General features: G+C 37.6%; 1 protein-coding gene across 2 annotated transcripts in view; it reads right to left on the reverse strand.

Moving 5' to 3' along the window:
• Window positions 1–19053, reverse strand: part of MAP3K19 (mitogen-activated protein kinase kinase kinase 19) — a 58338-nt gene that overhangs the window by 17555 nt on the left and 21730 nt on the right. For both annotated transcript variants that reach the window (XM_081052609.1, XM_081052610.1), the window contains exons 5-7: window positions 17657–17772; window positions 14995–15107; window positions 3820–3916 (exon numbers count right to left, since the gene is read on the reverse strand). In XM_081052609.1, the coding sequence (XP_080908735.1) occupies window positions 3820–3916; window positions 14995–15107; window positions 17657–17772 (326 nt within the window). The remainder of the gene's footprint in view (window positions 1–3819; window positions 3917–14994; window positions 15108–17656; window positions 17773–19053) is intronic.

Genomic DNA, 19053 nt, shown 5'->3' on the forward strand with positions numbered 1-19053 from the left:
TGCTTGCTTACGATATGCCATGTTAAACAAAAATACCTAAAAAACGACTGTGAATGCTGCCAAAATTGTCTGTGCTTTAAGGTTTGTTCATTTATTCACTTTTTCCATTCAACAAACTTTTATTAAGTGTCTATGCCAAGCCCAATGCTTTGTACTGAAGATACAGAAATAAACAAGGTGCAGCTGTGGCCCTCGCAGAGCTGCTAGCGGAGTATAGTGAGATTGGCATTGTGATAGTATAGAAGTGTGTGATGGTTATGTGGGAGCACAGGAGTGTCCTTCCAGGAGGGCACAGTCTTGTCCCAGTAGTCTGTCTTATCCATGAATTTGTCAGGGTCATTTATTTAGTCTACACATCCCTCCCCCACCACTTCCTGGGTGACCTCAGGAAAGTTACTTAATAGCTGTCAGTATCAGCATTATCTCAATTATGGTTTTTTATTATTTTTAAAGGATTTTGGATATTTTGTCAAATATATAGGAACCACCACAGTGAAAGCATTTTTATTGTTCAATTTGTATGCCTGTGTTATTTACGAAACTGGTGCATTAAGAAAAGTAAATATCCTAAAAGGAAAAGTTTTGTTTACAATCAGGCAAATGATAATAGTATTTCCTATCTTCCTCATCCAATATTATGTTTTGTGGTACCATGAAAATGGACCTAGCTCTCGTGATGTTTCTTAAATAAGATAACTAGGTTGCATGTTTTCTAATATTATATGATAGCAAAAAAATGTGCCAATAAAAATGAAGTTTCTTTGGAATGATTGTTTTTTTTTAATCTTCTCAAAGATCCTCTAACCACATTGTTTATGTAGCACAAAATGAGAGGCTCAGAATTACTGTACAGAGCTGAAAGAACTTTAGAGGTCATCTGACCAAAGCCCTTCATTTTAGGGACGAAGAAACAGATACCCATGAGGTTATGTGATGTGCTCAGGGCCACTCTTACACTTGAAAGGAAGATGGATGCCTTTCATAACGTTTTTGTAATCATCCTTGAGTGCTAAAACCTAGCCGACATGTTAGAGTGAGAAAAACATACAGCAGACATTCCTAATAATTAAACTTGTCAGTGAAAAAGATGTTCTAGTGCAAAGGCGAGATGCAGTTACTCCTTTGCTGTGAAAATTAGAAAATTATGCAGTATATTCATGTGAACATGTTCTTTTTTTAAAATTTTATTGGGGAATATTGGGGATCAGTGTGTTTCTCTCCAGGGTCCATCAACTCCAAGTCATTGTCCTTCAATCTAGTTGTGGAGGGCACAGCTCCCTGGCCCATGTGGGAATCAAACCGGCAGCCCTGTTGTTTGGATCTTGGGCTCTAATCAACTGAGCCATCTGCCACCCCTGAACATATTCTGAGGGATGACTGTACTTTTACAATTATCGAGTACTAGTAAAACCAGAATATTTTAAAGCAAATTTAATGTGTTCAAAAGTCTGTTCATTGTTAATTCTTTTTCAAACCAAAGATAGAATAAGCAAGTATAAGAAATACCAGCTTTTTTAGAACTTGTTCAAAGCTGACTGGCTTATCCTAATTGTTGACCTTAAGTGGGGGAAAATGTATATATAAAATGTGCTACCTCTGAAATAAGCTGGGAACATACAAATGTGTTTCTGTCTTGTCTCTCGAATACTGTGAGTAGTCACGAGGGCCTCTGAACCTACACAGTGAGCCAGGAAAGGTGATGCATTGTTACATGTAAAAATAAAACACTTGCTTCCATCTAAATGCATCTTTCCACATAAGAAGGTATAGATTCAGCCTACCAGAAAATGTGATAGTAGAAAGAAACTAAACAGCAACACTTAAACATAGGCGAAACATAATTTCTTCACAGAAGAGGTGAAAATGAAATTCATAAAGTCTGAAAATGTTTGCTAATGTGTAACGTTGAAGCCATGATTAAAATGAAAACTTAAAATGGACCCAGCCTAATTCGTTCAATAAAGAAAACTTATTTTCTCCAGGAAAGCCTCACTCTCCTGTGTTTTCTGCTTGTTCTTTTTCAATGGATAGAGATCAAGTTTCAAAATACGTAGTTTGAAAACTTCTCCACGTTTGATAATTTCCTAAATCATAAATCTCAGCACAGAATTATCAAAAACTGCATTTCCAGCCTGTTTTGCCACTAGAATGCAGCAAGCTAACTTTAGAGATGGAGTCACATGAGTTACATGAAAAAAGATGGGGTGTAGGCATCATTTTTGCTGATGTGTCAGCAGAGGGAGGAGATTCTAAAGTTGATGTGGGAGTATCCCTGATTGTGGCAGAAGCAGCACGATTTGGGGGTCAGCAGCAACCGGTTTGAGATGTTATTACATTAACTAATATATATATGAGTTAGTGATGGTGCCTTCTTACCAGAATAATACAATGGACAAACAGACAGAAACCAAATGATTAAATGTGTATATGTGTAACAGAGTAAATAATCACATAGTATATGCCCAAGATCTTCAGAAAGTGTGCAAGCACTTGTAACATTAACTACTGCCCGACTGAAAAGAGTAACTAGCTCAACTGAAGACATTTGATACTATGAGAAGAAAATTTAGAAACATAATTGTTTCTTACACATTTGTAACCCGAACATAATTGTTTCTTACACATTTGTAACCCGAGTTATTAAAGCTTAAAACTGCAAGACCTTAATGGAGATGCTGTGTGTTATGGCTTTTATATGAAAATCTAAACTATTGCAAATTGATTTAAAAAGAATGACTAGCACCTCAGATGGCAACTCATCTCCAAATTGAGTGGAGTAATTGAATTGTTTAACCTCTTGGAAGGTGCTTGGGACACAACTGGGTATCTGAGAACTTGGCTTTGAAGTCCTTGAATGTCAAAGGCAGACCACAAGGACTGCTTGGAAGGGGACCGGGATTTGTGTATTTTACTTAGGTCTTTCAGGTTTCGTGGTGTTAATAATTTCAAATGGTACTAAATTATTCCCCACCCTCAGCCTGGGGAAAGATTCCGAGGGAGACTGAGAAAGGCAGGAGGCTTCCCAGGAGAGGGCAGCACCACATAAGGCGCCAGAGACAGTACCTAGACTAGCTCTGCAGTGCTCTGGGGGCTTCACAGGGATGAGAGAAAAAAGACATATAAGAGGACAGCTTCCCTGGAGTGTTAGAAATGGAAGTCAGAAAATTGCCAGAGAGAAATTGCAGCAGTTTGAATACACATTTGATTTGAGAAGTTTATAGGCGAATAGGGATAGACAAATGTGATCTCTGCGGTGACTATTTTTCTGAAGTGAGAATCCGCAAATACCTTGTGGTCTGTTAAATGCAAGGACAGTACGGGTATGACAGGGTAATGTATTTGGAATGGGTGTTGTTTTGAAAAACTCCAGACTTATGCCTCATAGAATAGAAGCTTTAGTGCCTTGTTCATTCAGTCCCCCATTTCCTCTCAAGGCAGGAGCTCCAGGGCAACACCTATGGACAAATGCTTGGTTCGGAAAGGGAACAGATCCCTGTTGCTGATGGAAGATTCTGAGAGGAAAGAAATAGGGTGGGGGATGTTATCAGACACAAAAGAAAGTGGCAGAAAATGGCTGGCTGAGCTAGAGTAGGGTGGAATAAGGGCAAGAGACAGTGCAGACATGCTCATTTTGTCAGGGCAAGTTGACAAGGCTCACTGATTCAGATATGGACCAAAAGATAGGATTATGAGTGTTTTCTCATTTCCTTTGTGCTTTTCTGTGTTTTCAAAGTTCTGCACAGAGCACTTCTGAAATGAGGGGGGAAATCCAAATAACCGTTATCTTTGTAAATACTTCAGGGACAGAAGCCAAGTTACCTTCAACCCCGGGCTGCCAATCTTGTCCATCACCATGTGGATCTCCTTCTTCACAAATCAATATGGAATGACTGCAGTCATCATCTTGGGCAAACTCCTGAAATATCATAAAATAGAAACTCGGTTATGCAATGGGCTACTTTGTTGGCAGACTGACTGTTCATTTTTCTAAGCTAAAGTTTCACACTGTGGATTCCTTTTAAGTTGGATAAAGTATTTAGGACTAAAATAATGGGAAAGCATCTGCCCCCAGAGCATCAGGCTCAGACAGACATGGACATGACTAACTGCATAATCAAAAATGAAGATCAAAGCTGAAATCACATAGACACATAGAAATTCAATATTTTATACTTTATCATGTCAGCTTCTAGGCTGCTAAGCTGCCACAAATTCCATCTGGATGGGAGCTGGAAAGAATCCTTTGGCCACAGCCACAGTGTACAACCCCACAGGAGCATGATCTCTTTCATACGCTTCCCCGAAACATCCTTTACAAATGGCGAGGGTAGAAATCCATGCTCCATATGGAAGTTACAGCTAGAACCCTAGACTGAAAGGAGGCACGAAAGCTGATTCAAGTTTCATTCTACTGGCTTCCTGATCTAATCATGGTGTGCAGCCTCTCAAACTTCCTTTATACCCTCTAAAAAAACAATCGTTATGCTGAAAAACATGGTTGAAAACCAACTTGATTTATAAAAAGTACTTCAAACTCTCAAAAGAAGAAATGTTTTCTTATTAGAACTCGTTGTTGTTGATAGGTTCCTTCATTAAAAGTTGTTGCTGGTGAGTTGGCCCTTTTTAATGTCTAGAACAGTGATACATGCAAGTAGTAGTTACAATATGCCATCGTAATCCAGACACTGCAATGAGCTCTCTGGTTTCTCTGAGATGGGTGAACAACCTAGTAATTAGGAGATGGTTGAATAAAAAATCCTTGCCCTAAATGCAGACATCTGTTGTCTGGAGATTCGAACAGGCAGGCAGTCTTTTTACAAAACCCCTGATATTTCATTCATCATTTGCCAGAGAGAGTGGGAATCTTTTCTTTTTAGCTTTGTTCATTTTAATTATTACAAAAAATAATAAAAATAAAACCCTTATTGATACTGCCGCTAAAAATATTTTTGGTATTCAATCGTAATAACTTAGTTGGCATACCTTCCTTTCCTGAAGCAGCAGTTTATGGTTTTAAAAGTATTTTCTACGTCCTGGCAAAGGTTAGGTGTCCTGCTTAGACTGCCTTGGTTGTCAGTGGCAGATAAAAGACCGGACTGGTTCACCCTGATCTTAGACTGCTGTCACTTTCACTGCTCACCCTTCTCTGCATTTCAAAACTTCTACCACTACCGGGCACATTTCTTCTCCCTCCCCTCCAATTACAAAGTAGGGGAGGGTGAGTCTTTTTGGAATACATAGAAATACAAAGTAGTCTTTTTTTTAAAAAGCAGAAGAAAAATCACCTATAATCCTACAAATAAAAAGCAAAGACTCTTAACATAGAAATCATATGTCCTTTATCTTTTTCCTAAGAGTTTAAAAATATAGTTGCATTACATAATTTTATATCTTTTTTCTTATATATTTTATTTATTTATTTTTAATTTTTTTAATTAAAAAATATGCCTAACATATTATATTAGTTTCAGGTGTACACCATAGTCAACATTTATATACCTAAAGAAGTGATCACCATAAGCCCAGCAACCACCTAACACTGTACCACGTTATCACAATATTATTGACTATGTTCCCTGTGCTGTACATTACATCCCCATGACTAATTTGTTCTATACATGGAAATTTGAACCTCTGTTTCCCCTTCACCTTTTCCTCCCTCTTTTTAAAATTTTCACTTACAGTTAACATTCAACATTATTGTGTATTAATTTCAGGTGTATAGCATAGTGGTTAGACATTTGTATAACTTAAAAAGTGATCTTGCCTGGCACATAGCTATTACCATATTATTCACTATATTCTTTATGCTTTACTTCACATCCCCATGAGTATTTTGTAACTACCAATTTGTACTTCTTAATTCCTTCACCTTTTTTACTGTGTCCCTCACATCCCCTCCTATATATCACCCTGATAAATCTAGTACCCATCTGACACCATACATAATTTATTATAATATTATTGACTGTATTCCTGATGCTATATCCTACATCCTCAGGACTACTTTGTAACAACCAATTTGTACTTCTTAATCCCATCCTGTTTTCCACCCTCCCTCAACCCCCCTTCCATCTGGCAACCATCAAAATGTTTTTTGTATCTATGAGTTTTTCTGCTTTGTTTGTTTGTTAATTTTGTTCTTAGATTCAACGTATAAGTGAAATCACATTGGATCCGTCTTTTTTTGTCTGACATATTGCACACAGCACAATACCCTCCAGGTCCATCCATGCCGCTGCAGATGGCAAGAACCCATTCCCATCAATGGCCGAGCAATATTCCATGACATATATGTGCCACCTCTTCTTTATCCATTCTTCCATCAATGGACACGCAGGCTGCCTCCACATCTTGGCCACTGTAAACAATGGTACAATGAACATATGGATACACAGGTCTCCTTGAAGTAGCATTTTGGGTTTCTTCAGATAAATACCCAGAAGTGGGATTACTGGGTCCTTCTTTGTCTCTTGTTATAACCTTTGTTTTAAAGTCTATTTTGTCTGGTATAAGTATTGCTACCACAGCTTTTTTTGTTTTTTCCGTTTCTGTTATTATGAAATCTCTTTTTCCATCCCTTTACTTTCAGTCTCTGTGTGTTCTTCAATCTGAAGTGAGTCTCTTGTAGGCAGCATATGTAAAGGTTCTTGCTTTCTTATCCATTCTGCCACTCTGTTTTCGATTAAAACATTTAATCTATTTACATTCAAAGTAATTGCTGATAGATATGTAACTACTGCCATTTTATTATTCATATTTAATCTTTTTTTTTTTCCATCTTAAAGAATTCCATCTAACGTTCCATGTAACACTGGTTCAGTGGTGATGAACTCCTTTGACTTTTTCTTCTCTGGGAAGCTCTTTAACTGTCCTTCAATTTTAAATGCTAGCCTTGCTTGTAGAGTAATCTTGGTTGTACGTCCTTACTTTTCATCACATTGAATATTTCCTTTAAATCACTTCTGGCTTGCAATGTTTCTGTTGAGAAATCAGCTGACAATCTTATGGGAGCTGCCTTATAAGTTACTAAGTGCCTTTCTCTTGCTGCGTTTAGGATTCTCTGTTTGTCTTTAAATTTTGCAATTTTAATTATAATGTTCGTTGGTGTGGGCCTGTTTAGGTTCATCTTGTTTGAGACTCTCTGCATTTCCTGGCCTTGTATGTCTATTTCCTTTGCCAGGTTAGGAAAGTTTTCAGTCATTATTTCTTTAAATATGTTCTCAATCCCATGCTTTCCCCTTCTCCTTTTTGTACCCCAATGATGTGAATGTTAGTATACTTGATGTACGCTTGTCACACAAGTCTCTTAAACTATCCTCATTATTTAAAATTCTTTTTTCCTTTTGCTGTTCCGATTCAGTGTTTTCTGCTACTTTATCTTCCAAATCGTTGATTCGATCCTCTGCTTCATGTAGTCTGTTAGTGATTCCTTCTAGTGCATTCTTCATTTCAGTCATTGTATTTTTCACTTCTCACTGGGTCTTTTCTATGCTTTCTGTGTCCTTTTTTTATGTTTGTAATCTCTTTGTTGAAGTTCTCACTAAGTTCTGTGATTTGAAGCCAAACTCCAAGTGTGTTGGTTCTGGGGCTTCTTGGGAAGGGCTCTGGTGCAGGGCCAGGTCAGCCACTGCCTGAATCTGGCCGGGGAGTACCTGGTAGAAGCTACAAAACGATCCATGCTGTCTGTGCTGGACCTGGAGGCATGTGGGAAAGGCCACACTGTGAACCAAGGACAGCTGCCACCACTACCAGGCCTGGGTGTATCCCACAAAAAGCCAGTACATGCTGAAGCCTGCTGCTACTTGCTGCCGGTTCCTGGCTTCAGTAAGTTTCAGCCACCAATAAAGCCTCCTGCAGCAGGGAGTTGGGTGTGGTGGGGTCTCAGTGTGTCCGCAGGGCAGAGCTTCGGAGTTTACCCGGCCAATCAAATTCAGTTTTGGCTATGAGCATAGGGGGCGGGCTCAACACAGGTAAGATGGCATCCACCTGCAGGCTGCACGGTAGGATGACCCCACAGAGTGAAAATGCTGACTGTCCTTCTGGCCTCCCCACTGAGGCCACACATGTCAGTTCACCCCGTATGTCTCTGACATCCCCTGAGTCACCATCCCTCGGCCAGAGCCCAAGGTGAGTGCCTGTGAGTGAGTGAGTCTGTGCGTATGCAGTTTAAGAGGGCATCTGGGTTTCCTACAGCTTTCCATCCCATCTGGACATTCGAAATCCTCACTGTTTTTCACAGCCAGATGTTGTAGGGCTCCTCTTCCCGGCACCAGTACTCTTGGCTAGGGAGCCTGGGTGGGGACCTGGGGTCCCTTGCTCCTCCACGGGGAGCCTATGTGGCCAAGATATCCTTCCCAATTTTCAAATGCCATGTTAGTGTGGGACCAGCCCGTTTCATGTCTCCACCCCGCCTGCCAATCTCAACTCGGGTTCTTCCTTATATCCTTAGTTATAAAACTTCTGTTCAGCTAGACTTCAGGTGGTTCTCCAGGTTGACTGCGCTGTAACTTAGTTGTAATTTTGATGTGTTCTCGGGATGAGGCAAGCACAGCGTGTATCTGCTCTGCCATCTTGGATTGGTCTACCTACAATTTTATATCTTAAGGCAAGCACAAATTACATAGCAATTTACTATGTAAATGTCATTTTGATGGAATTCAAAATTTCTTTCCCTCAACAAATATCCATCAGAGCATTATAAGAGTGCTCAATAACACCCACAAATCTTACAATATAAGCCCCATAATGCTTACTAGGCAGTTTTTAATTCTTCATTATTACATCCGTGCTGTGAACATCTTTGCAATTAATACCCCAATTTTGCATTATTTCTTTAGAGTCAGTTCCTAGATACGGAATTTTGGTACAAAGACTGTGAACATTTTTAAGGTTTTTCCCCCAATACACTACTTTAAAAGTAATGTTCACACTTACTACTAACTCTCCACCAGCGGTGCATGAGTGTGTTTCTCTACATCTTTTCCCTTATCAATTCTCATCACTTTTCATTTTTAGTAATGTAATATATGGAATTGGTCATCTTATTGCTGTCTGAATGTGTGTACTTTGATTAGTAGAAATGTTGGAGATAGTTTCAGATGCTTATTGACCATTGAAATTTTTTTTAGTGTACGAGTATATATAGTTTTTGCTCAGATCCTTAGTCTAGAATACTCTATGAGACCTCAAAATATTTCTAACATTTCATAAAATAACAGTGATTCAGTGATATTTTTATGTTAAACTTTGGAAAATAGCAGCCCTAATTTAGAAGTGTTATATACACAACTAGTTCTCACGTTAGGTTTTTATGTTGATTAATGGGCTGTGGTCAGCCTCAACTGCTTAGCTCATTTATTAGTTGATTGTTTAAGAAAAGTCGGAATATGCAGAGTGTGGGCACACCTACCTCTGAAATCCATAACAATGATTAGCATTTACACAGACACTGTTCTATGCACACTACATATATTAACTAATTTAATCCTCACAACAATTCTAAAAGCAGGAACTATTTTCTTCCTTTTATAATGAGGCCCAGAGAAGTCATGTTACTTACTCAAGTTTACTTAGCTAGCCATTGAAGGAGCCTGGATTCATACCCAGACTCTAAAGTCTGGTTCCAGAGCTCTTAAACCACTTGCTTTCTTGCTGTCATGAAAAGATTGGAACACCTGAAACCTACGTAACTTTACTAACAATTGTCACCCCAATAAACTTTAATTTCAAAAGAAAAGAAAATGTTGAAACAAAGAATCTCAACAAAAACCAGAAAGAAAAGAAAAATAACAATGAGCAAAATTAAGAAAAAGGATACTCAAACCCAATGTAAGTTTGGGTAAGGAAAAAAAATAAAATATGTGTGTTACCACACATGCCTGACTAAATGTTCCTATAGAGAACAACCTGAAAAACCATGAGCATCACAAACAAAAAGGATGTTGGGAATGACAGCTACTTTGTAGGTTCTCATGGAAATGAAGACTCTAGAACAGAAACAGCTCAGAATTTTGTAATTTCTTTTAGAATGCAAAATATGAAAGACTTTAAGATGTGCTTGGGTCCCACAAGAAAGAGAATTGACATAATGACACAGTTGTGATAAAAGAGAGAAGACATTAGAATAGCATGTCCCAAACATAAATGGATTTTATAAACCATTGACAATAGTGCAGGAGGTGACAATAGACTAGAAATAGAACATAGCATTCTCATTTGCAAACAACAGAGTTCTAAACATACAGAAGAGAAAAAAGGCATGGAAATCACATGTAATTAAATTTGGAAAGATTTTTTCTTAGATGAAAAAAGATTGAGAGAGTCTATAAAGAGCCTCTAGGAGCAATCTCACAAGCAAGGCAGCTACTTATATTTGTGAACTATAAAAACCTATTGGAGACAACCAAAGAGAAAAGCGAGCTTTCATTCAAAGAAAAGAAGTGAAGGTTTTGCAATTTAAACCCTAGAGAAAGAACTAGGAAAGAAAAGCAAGTTTAACAGTGAAAGAGTCTATTTCTCTCTCAGAAATGAGTTCAAAGTTATTTCAACCATAATAAGAAAAATGTAGAGTGAAAGTTCAACAAACATTTTAAAGTTACACGAAAAAAATGTAGTAATGTGAAGGGAATTTTTGGGCCTTTTCAAAAAAAAACATTGCTTAAATATACCATAAAAAATTAAAAGTATATGTGTTTTATTTATCAATTTCTAATCCATGACACTTACTTTAAAGATTGGTCTCTAGGTATTTTATTTTGATAACCATGTTATATTAGTAACCAAAAACAATGCATGCTTCAGTGTCTTGACAAAATCTACTACACTGTAGGGGTTCTCAGCCTCAGCAACTTTGACATTTGTGGCTGGATAGTACTTTGCTGTGGGGGCCTGTCCTTTGTATTGTAGGATGTTTAGCAATATCCTTGTCCTCTACCCACGAGATGCCAATAGCACCTCTCCCTCAGTTGTGACATGAAAAATGTCTCCAAATGTTGCCAAATGCCCCCTGGGGACAAATCACTTCCTACTGAGAACCACTATAGTAAAACAACGTTGACAAGGAGACTGACCTGTTTAGAAAAGTTATAAATGCACAGAGGTAAACTATTCAAATAGTAGTAAAAAAGAAAAGTTTCCATTCTACCTCCTCCTATCCCACACCCTAGAGGAGTTCTGATTTGTAATTTTTGTTATCAGTGCAAACAAATCCATCTCATTCTTTTAATTTTTATGCAATTTTGTTTACTTCTATTCTAGGAAAACTGTTGCTCTTAATACCCTCTAAACCGTCACCCCAATCTGGTCCACCACCCTCTCCTCCCCTTCCAGCTCAGCCAGAGTGAGCAGTTCATTTGATGAGTCCTTTCATATCAATTCCTCTGCATTTACTTACATGACAAACATCTTCATTCAAAACATATGGCGTTGTTGTGGAGTTTTCTTTTTGATGTAAATGTATCACACTCTACACACAAATTAAACCATGTCAGAGTTTTCTACGGTATGAATATATCATGGTGGGCCTTTCCTTAATTTTAACTTTTATCAAATTTAACATTTTTAAAAAGTCAAATAATGGTAAGAGACTTATAACAAAAAGGTCATCAGTTTTCTTCCCTACCCTTTTCCTTAGAGGCAACCACTTCCAGCCTTTTAATGGTTTCTTTTGGTATTTCTTTCTATATCTCCAGAAAATATATTTATTCTGCTATCTTTTAAGGAATCAAAATGACGCTTGGTCTCCTGACTTATTATTGTAGTTGACAATTCAGTATTTTATTCCTCACCCTGATCCTCTCAATAAATTCACGCTCTTTTTCTGTTAAGTCAATAATCAAAGTTCAAATTATGATTATGTGGAAATAGTACAGTGGTTTGTAATATAATCACACTTTCTTGTACAACTTTTTTTATCTTCACAAAACTTGTTTTTATTTCTAGTTGTTTTGTTTTACTCATTTTCTTATGTGTTTTTTGTTCATGCCTAAATCTCCCAACCTCCAAGAGTCTCTTCATTTATTAACTATATCAGATAATATGTCAGTTCCATTTCCTTCCTGGAAATCTCCATTATCCCACCCTTCTTCCTAATTATCTGACCTGATACATGGCTGAAGCACTGGGACTTGCCTTCTCCATTATACCAATGATTCCCTCCTCTCCCGTGTTTTGGATCCCAGATTCCTTGAATCAAGGATCCAATTTCCCCCTCTATTTTTATCCATTCCCTTAATTTACTAGAGCACATAATACAATAGCTTCCTTAAAAAGTGTATGAGAAGTACATGAGAGCTAGTGTGTCTGAAAAATGTCTTTTTCAACTCTAATACTTGATTTATATATGTCTGGATATAGAAACCTAGGTTGAAAACCGTATTTTTTTTCTCAGATATTTGAAGGCCTGCTTCTCCCCTTTCCATTATTTTAATTTAAGTGCAGCATACATTCAGAAAAGTGCACATATCATAAGTTTATAGATTCATGAAGTTTTATGAACTGAACACACTTGTGTCACTAGGACCCAAATCAGGGTAAAAGTGTTTTTAGACATAACATAAAAATTGAGACCCAAAGAAGAAAACAAAAGATAAATTAGTTTTCATTAAAATAGAAAAATCTGTTCCCTAAAAGACTTGTTTAAAGAGTGAAAAAGAAAAAACAAGCCAAGTTTTTCTCATTGATTAGCAAAAAATACTTGTGAATCGCACATTCAGAATATATAAAGAATTCTCTAAACTCAACAGCAAGAAAACGAACAATCCAATTAGAAAATGGACAAAAGACTTGAGTAGGTGATTAAAACTGATGGCAAATAAACACATAAAAAATGTTCAGCATTGAACATTAGGGAAATGCAAATTGAAACCACAATGAGATATCACCATACACCTGTCAGATTGGTTAATATAAAAAAATATTGACAGTACCAAATGCTGGCAGGGCTGCAGAGAAACAGGATCTCTCATTTATTGCCAGTGGAAATATAAAATGGTACAGCCACTCTGGAAAATTGTTTAGCTTTTTTTTTTTTTTTAAAGTTAAGCATACATTTACCATATGACCTAGTAATTGGACTCCTGGGCATGTATTCTAGAGAAATGAAAACATTATCTTCGCACAAAATCTGTACACAAATGTTCATAGTAGCTTTATTTGTAATAGCCTCAACCTGGAAACAACCCAAATGTCTTTCAGCAGGGGAATGGCTAAAAAAACTGTGGAACATCCATATCACAGAATACTACTTAATATTACAAAGAAACTATTGCCACACACAACTTGGATCTATCTCAAGAGCATTATGCTGAGTAGAAAAAGCAAATCTCAAAAGTTTGTATTGTGATAATTCCATTTATATGACATTCTCAAGATGAAAAAATTATAGAGATGGAGAATAGATGCCAGAGGTTTACGAAGGGGGTGGGTGTGGCTATAAAGAGGGTAACATGAAGGGATTCCTTTGTGGGGACAAAACAGTTCTGTATCATGATTGTGATGATTAAGGGGATAAAATGTCATAGAACTGTACACACTGACACACACACAAACAGAAAAAAAAAAGGCATGCATGCAAAAATTAGTGAAAGCCAGGTATGCTCTGTAGTCTAGTTAATTGTACTGCTTCTATGTCAATTTCCTACTTTTGACAATGTACTACGGTTATGACCATAGTTCCCATTGGAGGAAGCTGGTGAAGGGCACAAAGGGTCTCTATGTGCAAGTTCTTGTGAGTCTGTAATTATTTCCAAATACAACGTTAAAAAATTAAATTTATTGTTTTTTGTTTTCTTTGTTGTCTTGGGATGATTTTTGAAAGGAGAAAAGAACTGAAATGTATTTACCATATCCCAAACTCCTCATTATTGTTTATAAATATTATAGTCCATACCTTATTCACTTTTTTTGAAGAGTATAGGCCAATTACTTTATTTTGTTTTTTAATTAGAGTTGACATTCAGTATTATTTTATATTAGTTTCAGATGTATATCATAGTGGTTAGACATTTATGTAGTTTATGAAGTGATTCCCCCCAATTAGTCTAATACTCACCCAGCACTATACAAAGTTATTACAATATTATTGATTTTACATCTCCATGACTATTTTGCAACTACTGATTTGTACTACTTAATCCCTTCACCATTTTTTACCCAGCCCTCCCATCCCCCTTTCCGTCTGTTTCTGATTTTCTGTTTGTTTATTTTGTTTTTTAGTTTCCACATATAAGTGAGATCATACAGTTTTGTCTTTCTCTGTCTGACTTATTTCACTTAGCATGATACCCTCTAGATCCATTCCATCAAAACTTTTAAAAATAAACAATTTTGTGGCCACATTTTTCTTACCTAACAAAATATTGAGTAGTAATATTTTTAACTGTTTGGGCTGTTAATTTACATAAAAGTTCAAAAGGTGCAAATAGCATACACTGTAAATTCATCTCTAATTTTCTCCCCGTAGACAACCACTGTTACCAATTTGTTGTATGTCTTGGGTATCATTCCACAGTTTTCTATGGATCGCAGTGTTTTTTACTAATGCTGTTACTATACTACGAGGGACTTTTTGTGGAGTCATTCATCACAGGACGAGGCGAAGATCAGGGACAAGAGGAAGCATCTCATTTGTACTACCCTGTGATGGATTTTACTGATCAGACTACTGATCTCCTTTTCCATATTAGCATACATAAAGACAAGCCACATTTTATTATTTAGTATGGATTCACCACAATATTTGGTTGTATTAGACACACACACACACACACACACACACACAATGCATGAGACTGAGAGTGGACTAGCTACTGTTCTGAGATTATACTTGAAGTACACTGTCTTATTAATTGTGCTTTAAATTTCTTTATGATTGCATTAAAATATAATTGTAGTATACAATTGTTATAAAATATTCAAGCAACATAAATGAAGCAGTCAATGGAGTAAGTTATCCATTTTTGTTGGTTTGTTTCTTTAACAAGAGCATCTTACCTCACTGCTGCTGATGCTTTGCAAGAGTATATTTTGGTTTTTAGTAACTGTCATATCAGTTGGAGAAGAGTTTGTATCATGACAAACGTCAAGCAATGATTCAGCCTGTCTCCCTGCCAAAAGAAACAATAATGTGTTTTGATAAGACTCATCTCCAGCAATTTCACTGGAAGATTTAGCTCTAGGTTCTGAAATCAGTTCCATTTTGTGAAAGAGTTTCCTGAAATAGTGGTGTGGGATTCTGATGAAGCTTCAGGTGATAATTTTTACAGGAAGAGATATGAGGACAAGAGGCCACAGAATGGATGGGGTTTGGTTTGTTTCTTTAAAAAGTTAGGCAAAGTTGTTAAGTGAAACACCTAACAATCGGCTGGAAATTACATTTACTGCATAGTTTCCAAAGACAAAAACACTCAGCTACTCTGAGCACACTTCCTGTTCAGCACTGACATCACATTACATTGACAAAGTTTGTACATCAAACAGTGAACTCCCAGTTCTTTCCTGAGGGACATTGTTCTTATATTCATCCTTTTCTTGCTAGCCTGACTTTTTCATATAGGTATGGCCTCTTTGATGAAAATTTTCCCTTTTCCAATGGTTCTTCCATTTACCTTATAACTGAAACAAAATTGAACATGTGATCTATACTCAGACCCTCTATTTCTTCACCATATTTTTCTTTTTTACTCTTTGCGATCTATCTTCTGCCTCTATCCTGCCATTGAAACTTCTCACTTCCTTACTATATTTGATTTGTAACCTCTTTTCTAATTTGATGTTGTTTCCATTTATTTCTTCTTGCAATTCTCTCTTGATTCTCCTCCTTACTCTCTCACTCCCGAGACCCCATGTGCACACCACTCTCTAACTAGGGGAGCACCTCCTCGGCTCAGCACCCCCTGCACTTTTCTCACCATCATTAATCCTTCAATGATCTTGCCTACTCTCAGATCCTCACAATCTCCGTTGTGCAGAGAACTCCCAGACTAACATAGGAACCCATCCTTTCCAACAAGCACTGTCCTACAGAAAACTGCCACTTAAAAGTGCTACAGTTCCATCAATACAATGTTTTAGAAGTCATTACGTTCATTATTTTCACCAAACCAAAATGTTCTTCGATCTTGTTGATTGTATTTCCATCTCCCCACTTCCCAGGGCTTTGGAATCACGTCTGACTCTTTCTCAACTTTTGTCTCGGTGTCTCTCCTATCAACTTTACATCACCAAGTTCTGTGAATTCTTCTTTCACAATATCCCTTAAACGCACCATATCCAGCACCTCTCAGACCCCCTACCACACCAAGGACCCTTTTCCTGGTCCTTATCACCACACATGGACACTTCTATACTTTCTTTCTTTTTTCTTTCTTTTTTTTAAAAAACCCACTATCCTGATTTTTTTATATATACGTAAAATTTATTGGGGAATATTGGGGGACAGTGTATTTCTCTAGGGCCCATTAGCTCCGACTCGTTGTCCTTCAATCTAGTTGTGGAGGGCGCAGCTCAGCTCCAAGTCTAGTCGCTGTTTTCAATCTTTAGTTGCAAGGGGCGCAGTCCACCATCCAATGGAGGGAATTGAACCGGCAACCTTGTTGTTGAGAGCTTAAGCTCTAACCAACTAAGCCATCCAGCCACCCCTCCAGAAGCTCTGGGGCAGCTTGTTGTCTTCAGTCTAGTTGTGGAGGGTGCAGCCCACTGGCCCATGTGGGAATCGAGCCCTGTTGCTCAGAGCTCACGCTCAAATCAGTTGAGCCATCGGGCCGCCCCACATACTTTCTTAATAGAATTCCCTGCCACGAGTCTCTTCCTCCTAATCCATCCTACACAATAAGAACAAGTTCATTTTCTTAAAACATGCTTTCATTATTCTCTGGCCTAAAATTCTTTAGTGATTCTATTTTATTGAAAAAAAGAATTATGTCCTTCAGCTTTACATTCAACGGGTCCTCAATGGACTCAGTTTCTTTATATATCTGACCTTATGTGTTCCTTTCTTCTGACATGAAATTTTGGTTTTAGGCTCCCATTTGGCCCTGGGATGTCCATGCTCCCTTAAAACATAGTGCCTCTGCTCCACAAAATAAAATCCCATCATTTTCAAGGACCAGACTGAGTCTCACCTCTTCCATGAAACCTTCTTAGGTATACCCTTGTTCCCTGCCCAGAAGCTTCAAACAAAAAGCTAATTAAACCACAAAGTCAAGGAAGCAGCTTTCACACAGTCACATGTTGCTCAGTGGCACTTTTTTCATTCCCCCTTTCTCTGTGGCTCTTTCTATGTGTTTGCTCAGACTCTTTCTTCCCACCTGGATCAAACCTTCTCTCTTTTTTCTTTCCTACTATATCTTATTCAGCATTCAAGAACCACTAGAAGTCCCACTTCCTTTATCAAGTTCACAATAAACTCTTTCTCCTCTGACTTATGGGATGTGTCCCTGAGCACACAGAACACTTTCAAATGTTTGGACTGTGTCTTAAGCTTTTTCGCATCTCTCAGAGCACCTGCTCGTGAGTCTTGTAAAGTCACTGCTCAATAAATAGATGTTGGTTTGATTTTGTTAAATGGATTCATCAAATATATAGGAAAAAAGGAAGATTTCTAATCAGGGCCCTTATTGTTGGGAAAATTTAAAAGTGGATTACAACTATTTACCTTGTTTTGGCATAGAATTCATTAGAATGTTCAATAACTGCTGTTTCTTAAAACTCTGTAATTGTGACACATAATGTATTGCTGATTTTCCACCAAAATCACAGAGTTTAGGATCTCTAGGAAAAATAGAATCAACATCAAAGATTAGTTAAGTCTGTTGAAAAAGAAAACCAATATGAGAGGAGAAACATTGACATCAAATAAATACAAGTAATCTTATGTAGTTTGGGAATAACAATAATGACTTCAAAATGTAGGAGACAGAGAGTGACAATTTTTCAAGATTTTTAAACAAAAGCAATATGCTGTATATCTTATTCCCACTCCCATTGTAAAAACAGTCTAATATTTGCAGAAAATTTCCAACTTTGGACAAAAATTTTCATAATTCTTTAATGATGCATAATATCAAGTAAAAGTAAAAACATCTTAAGAAACTGTTGTCTTATCCTTCCAAATAGCTGACTTGGCTCTTTTTTTCTTTCCAGTGTTTTAGCTAACTGTTTATTTTCTTGACGTTTCTGTTTTCTAATGCTACCACCAAGTTCTTTTACCATTCAAAATAGTAGAATGGCATGCATCTCTCTTTACAATGAAGCCAGTGTGCTTATTTCACAGGCTCTTGGTAGAGCCAAGTGATCTTGTCATAAAATCCCTCTCTGCATGATCTTTCCATTCCTCTTCGCCTTGCCCCATGGTTGGTAAACCAAACTGGCCAATCTTAGGGCTCCTTGCAACAGTGCTAATAATTCCCTCTCTGTGCTGTACTGAATGCTAGGATTAGACATCAGCTCAGAGAGATCCAGAGGGTAAACAATGAGAACCCTATTCGTAGATTATGGTGAGAGAAACAATGGTTAACATTTCATAGTCCCATTCTGTGACAAGGAGTGAGTTAATCATGTCTCCAACCTCACACCTTTGGATTTGAATCTCTTTATTACTATGGGCCAGGGTAATGTTTTAGGATCTGCAACAATATTCTAGTATGGCCTTTTCTCCATCAAGGGTCATGATTCAAAAGAAATAGCATCGGACCAGGAATTGGGGGACTGCCACTACCTTCATATGTGGCCTTAAGCAGGTCAGTTAACTCACTGGGACCTTACTTAGCTTGCTCCTCTGCTTTGGTTAGTGTTTCTCCACGTGGAATCCTTTGATCTCCTGTATCCTGGACCCCACGCCAGGCCTGCTGAACACCATCTCTGGGGTGGTGGCCAGTAATCTCCATTCATAGACGATCTCCTCAGCTGTTTCTTAACTGCATTCTGAGGTAGCCTCAGACTTCCACGTTCATCCTCTTATTCTAACTGATCCTTTTACAATAGCTCATGTTCTTGATGGTACTGTTGCTTTGGAAGCTCCCTCTTCCTATTTTTATTTCCAAAACAAAATTC

The sequence above is a fragment of the Rhinolophus hipposideros genome (assembly GCF_964194185.1).
Source record: "Rhinolophus hipposideros genome assembly, chromosome: 6".
NCBI lineage: Eukaryota > Metazoa > Chordata > Mammalia > Chiroptera > Rhinolophidae > Rhinolophus > Rhinolophus hipposideros.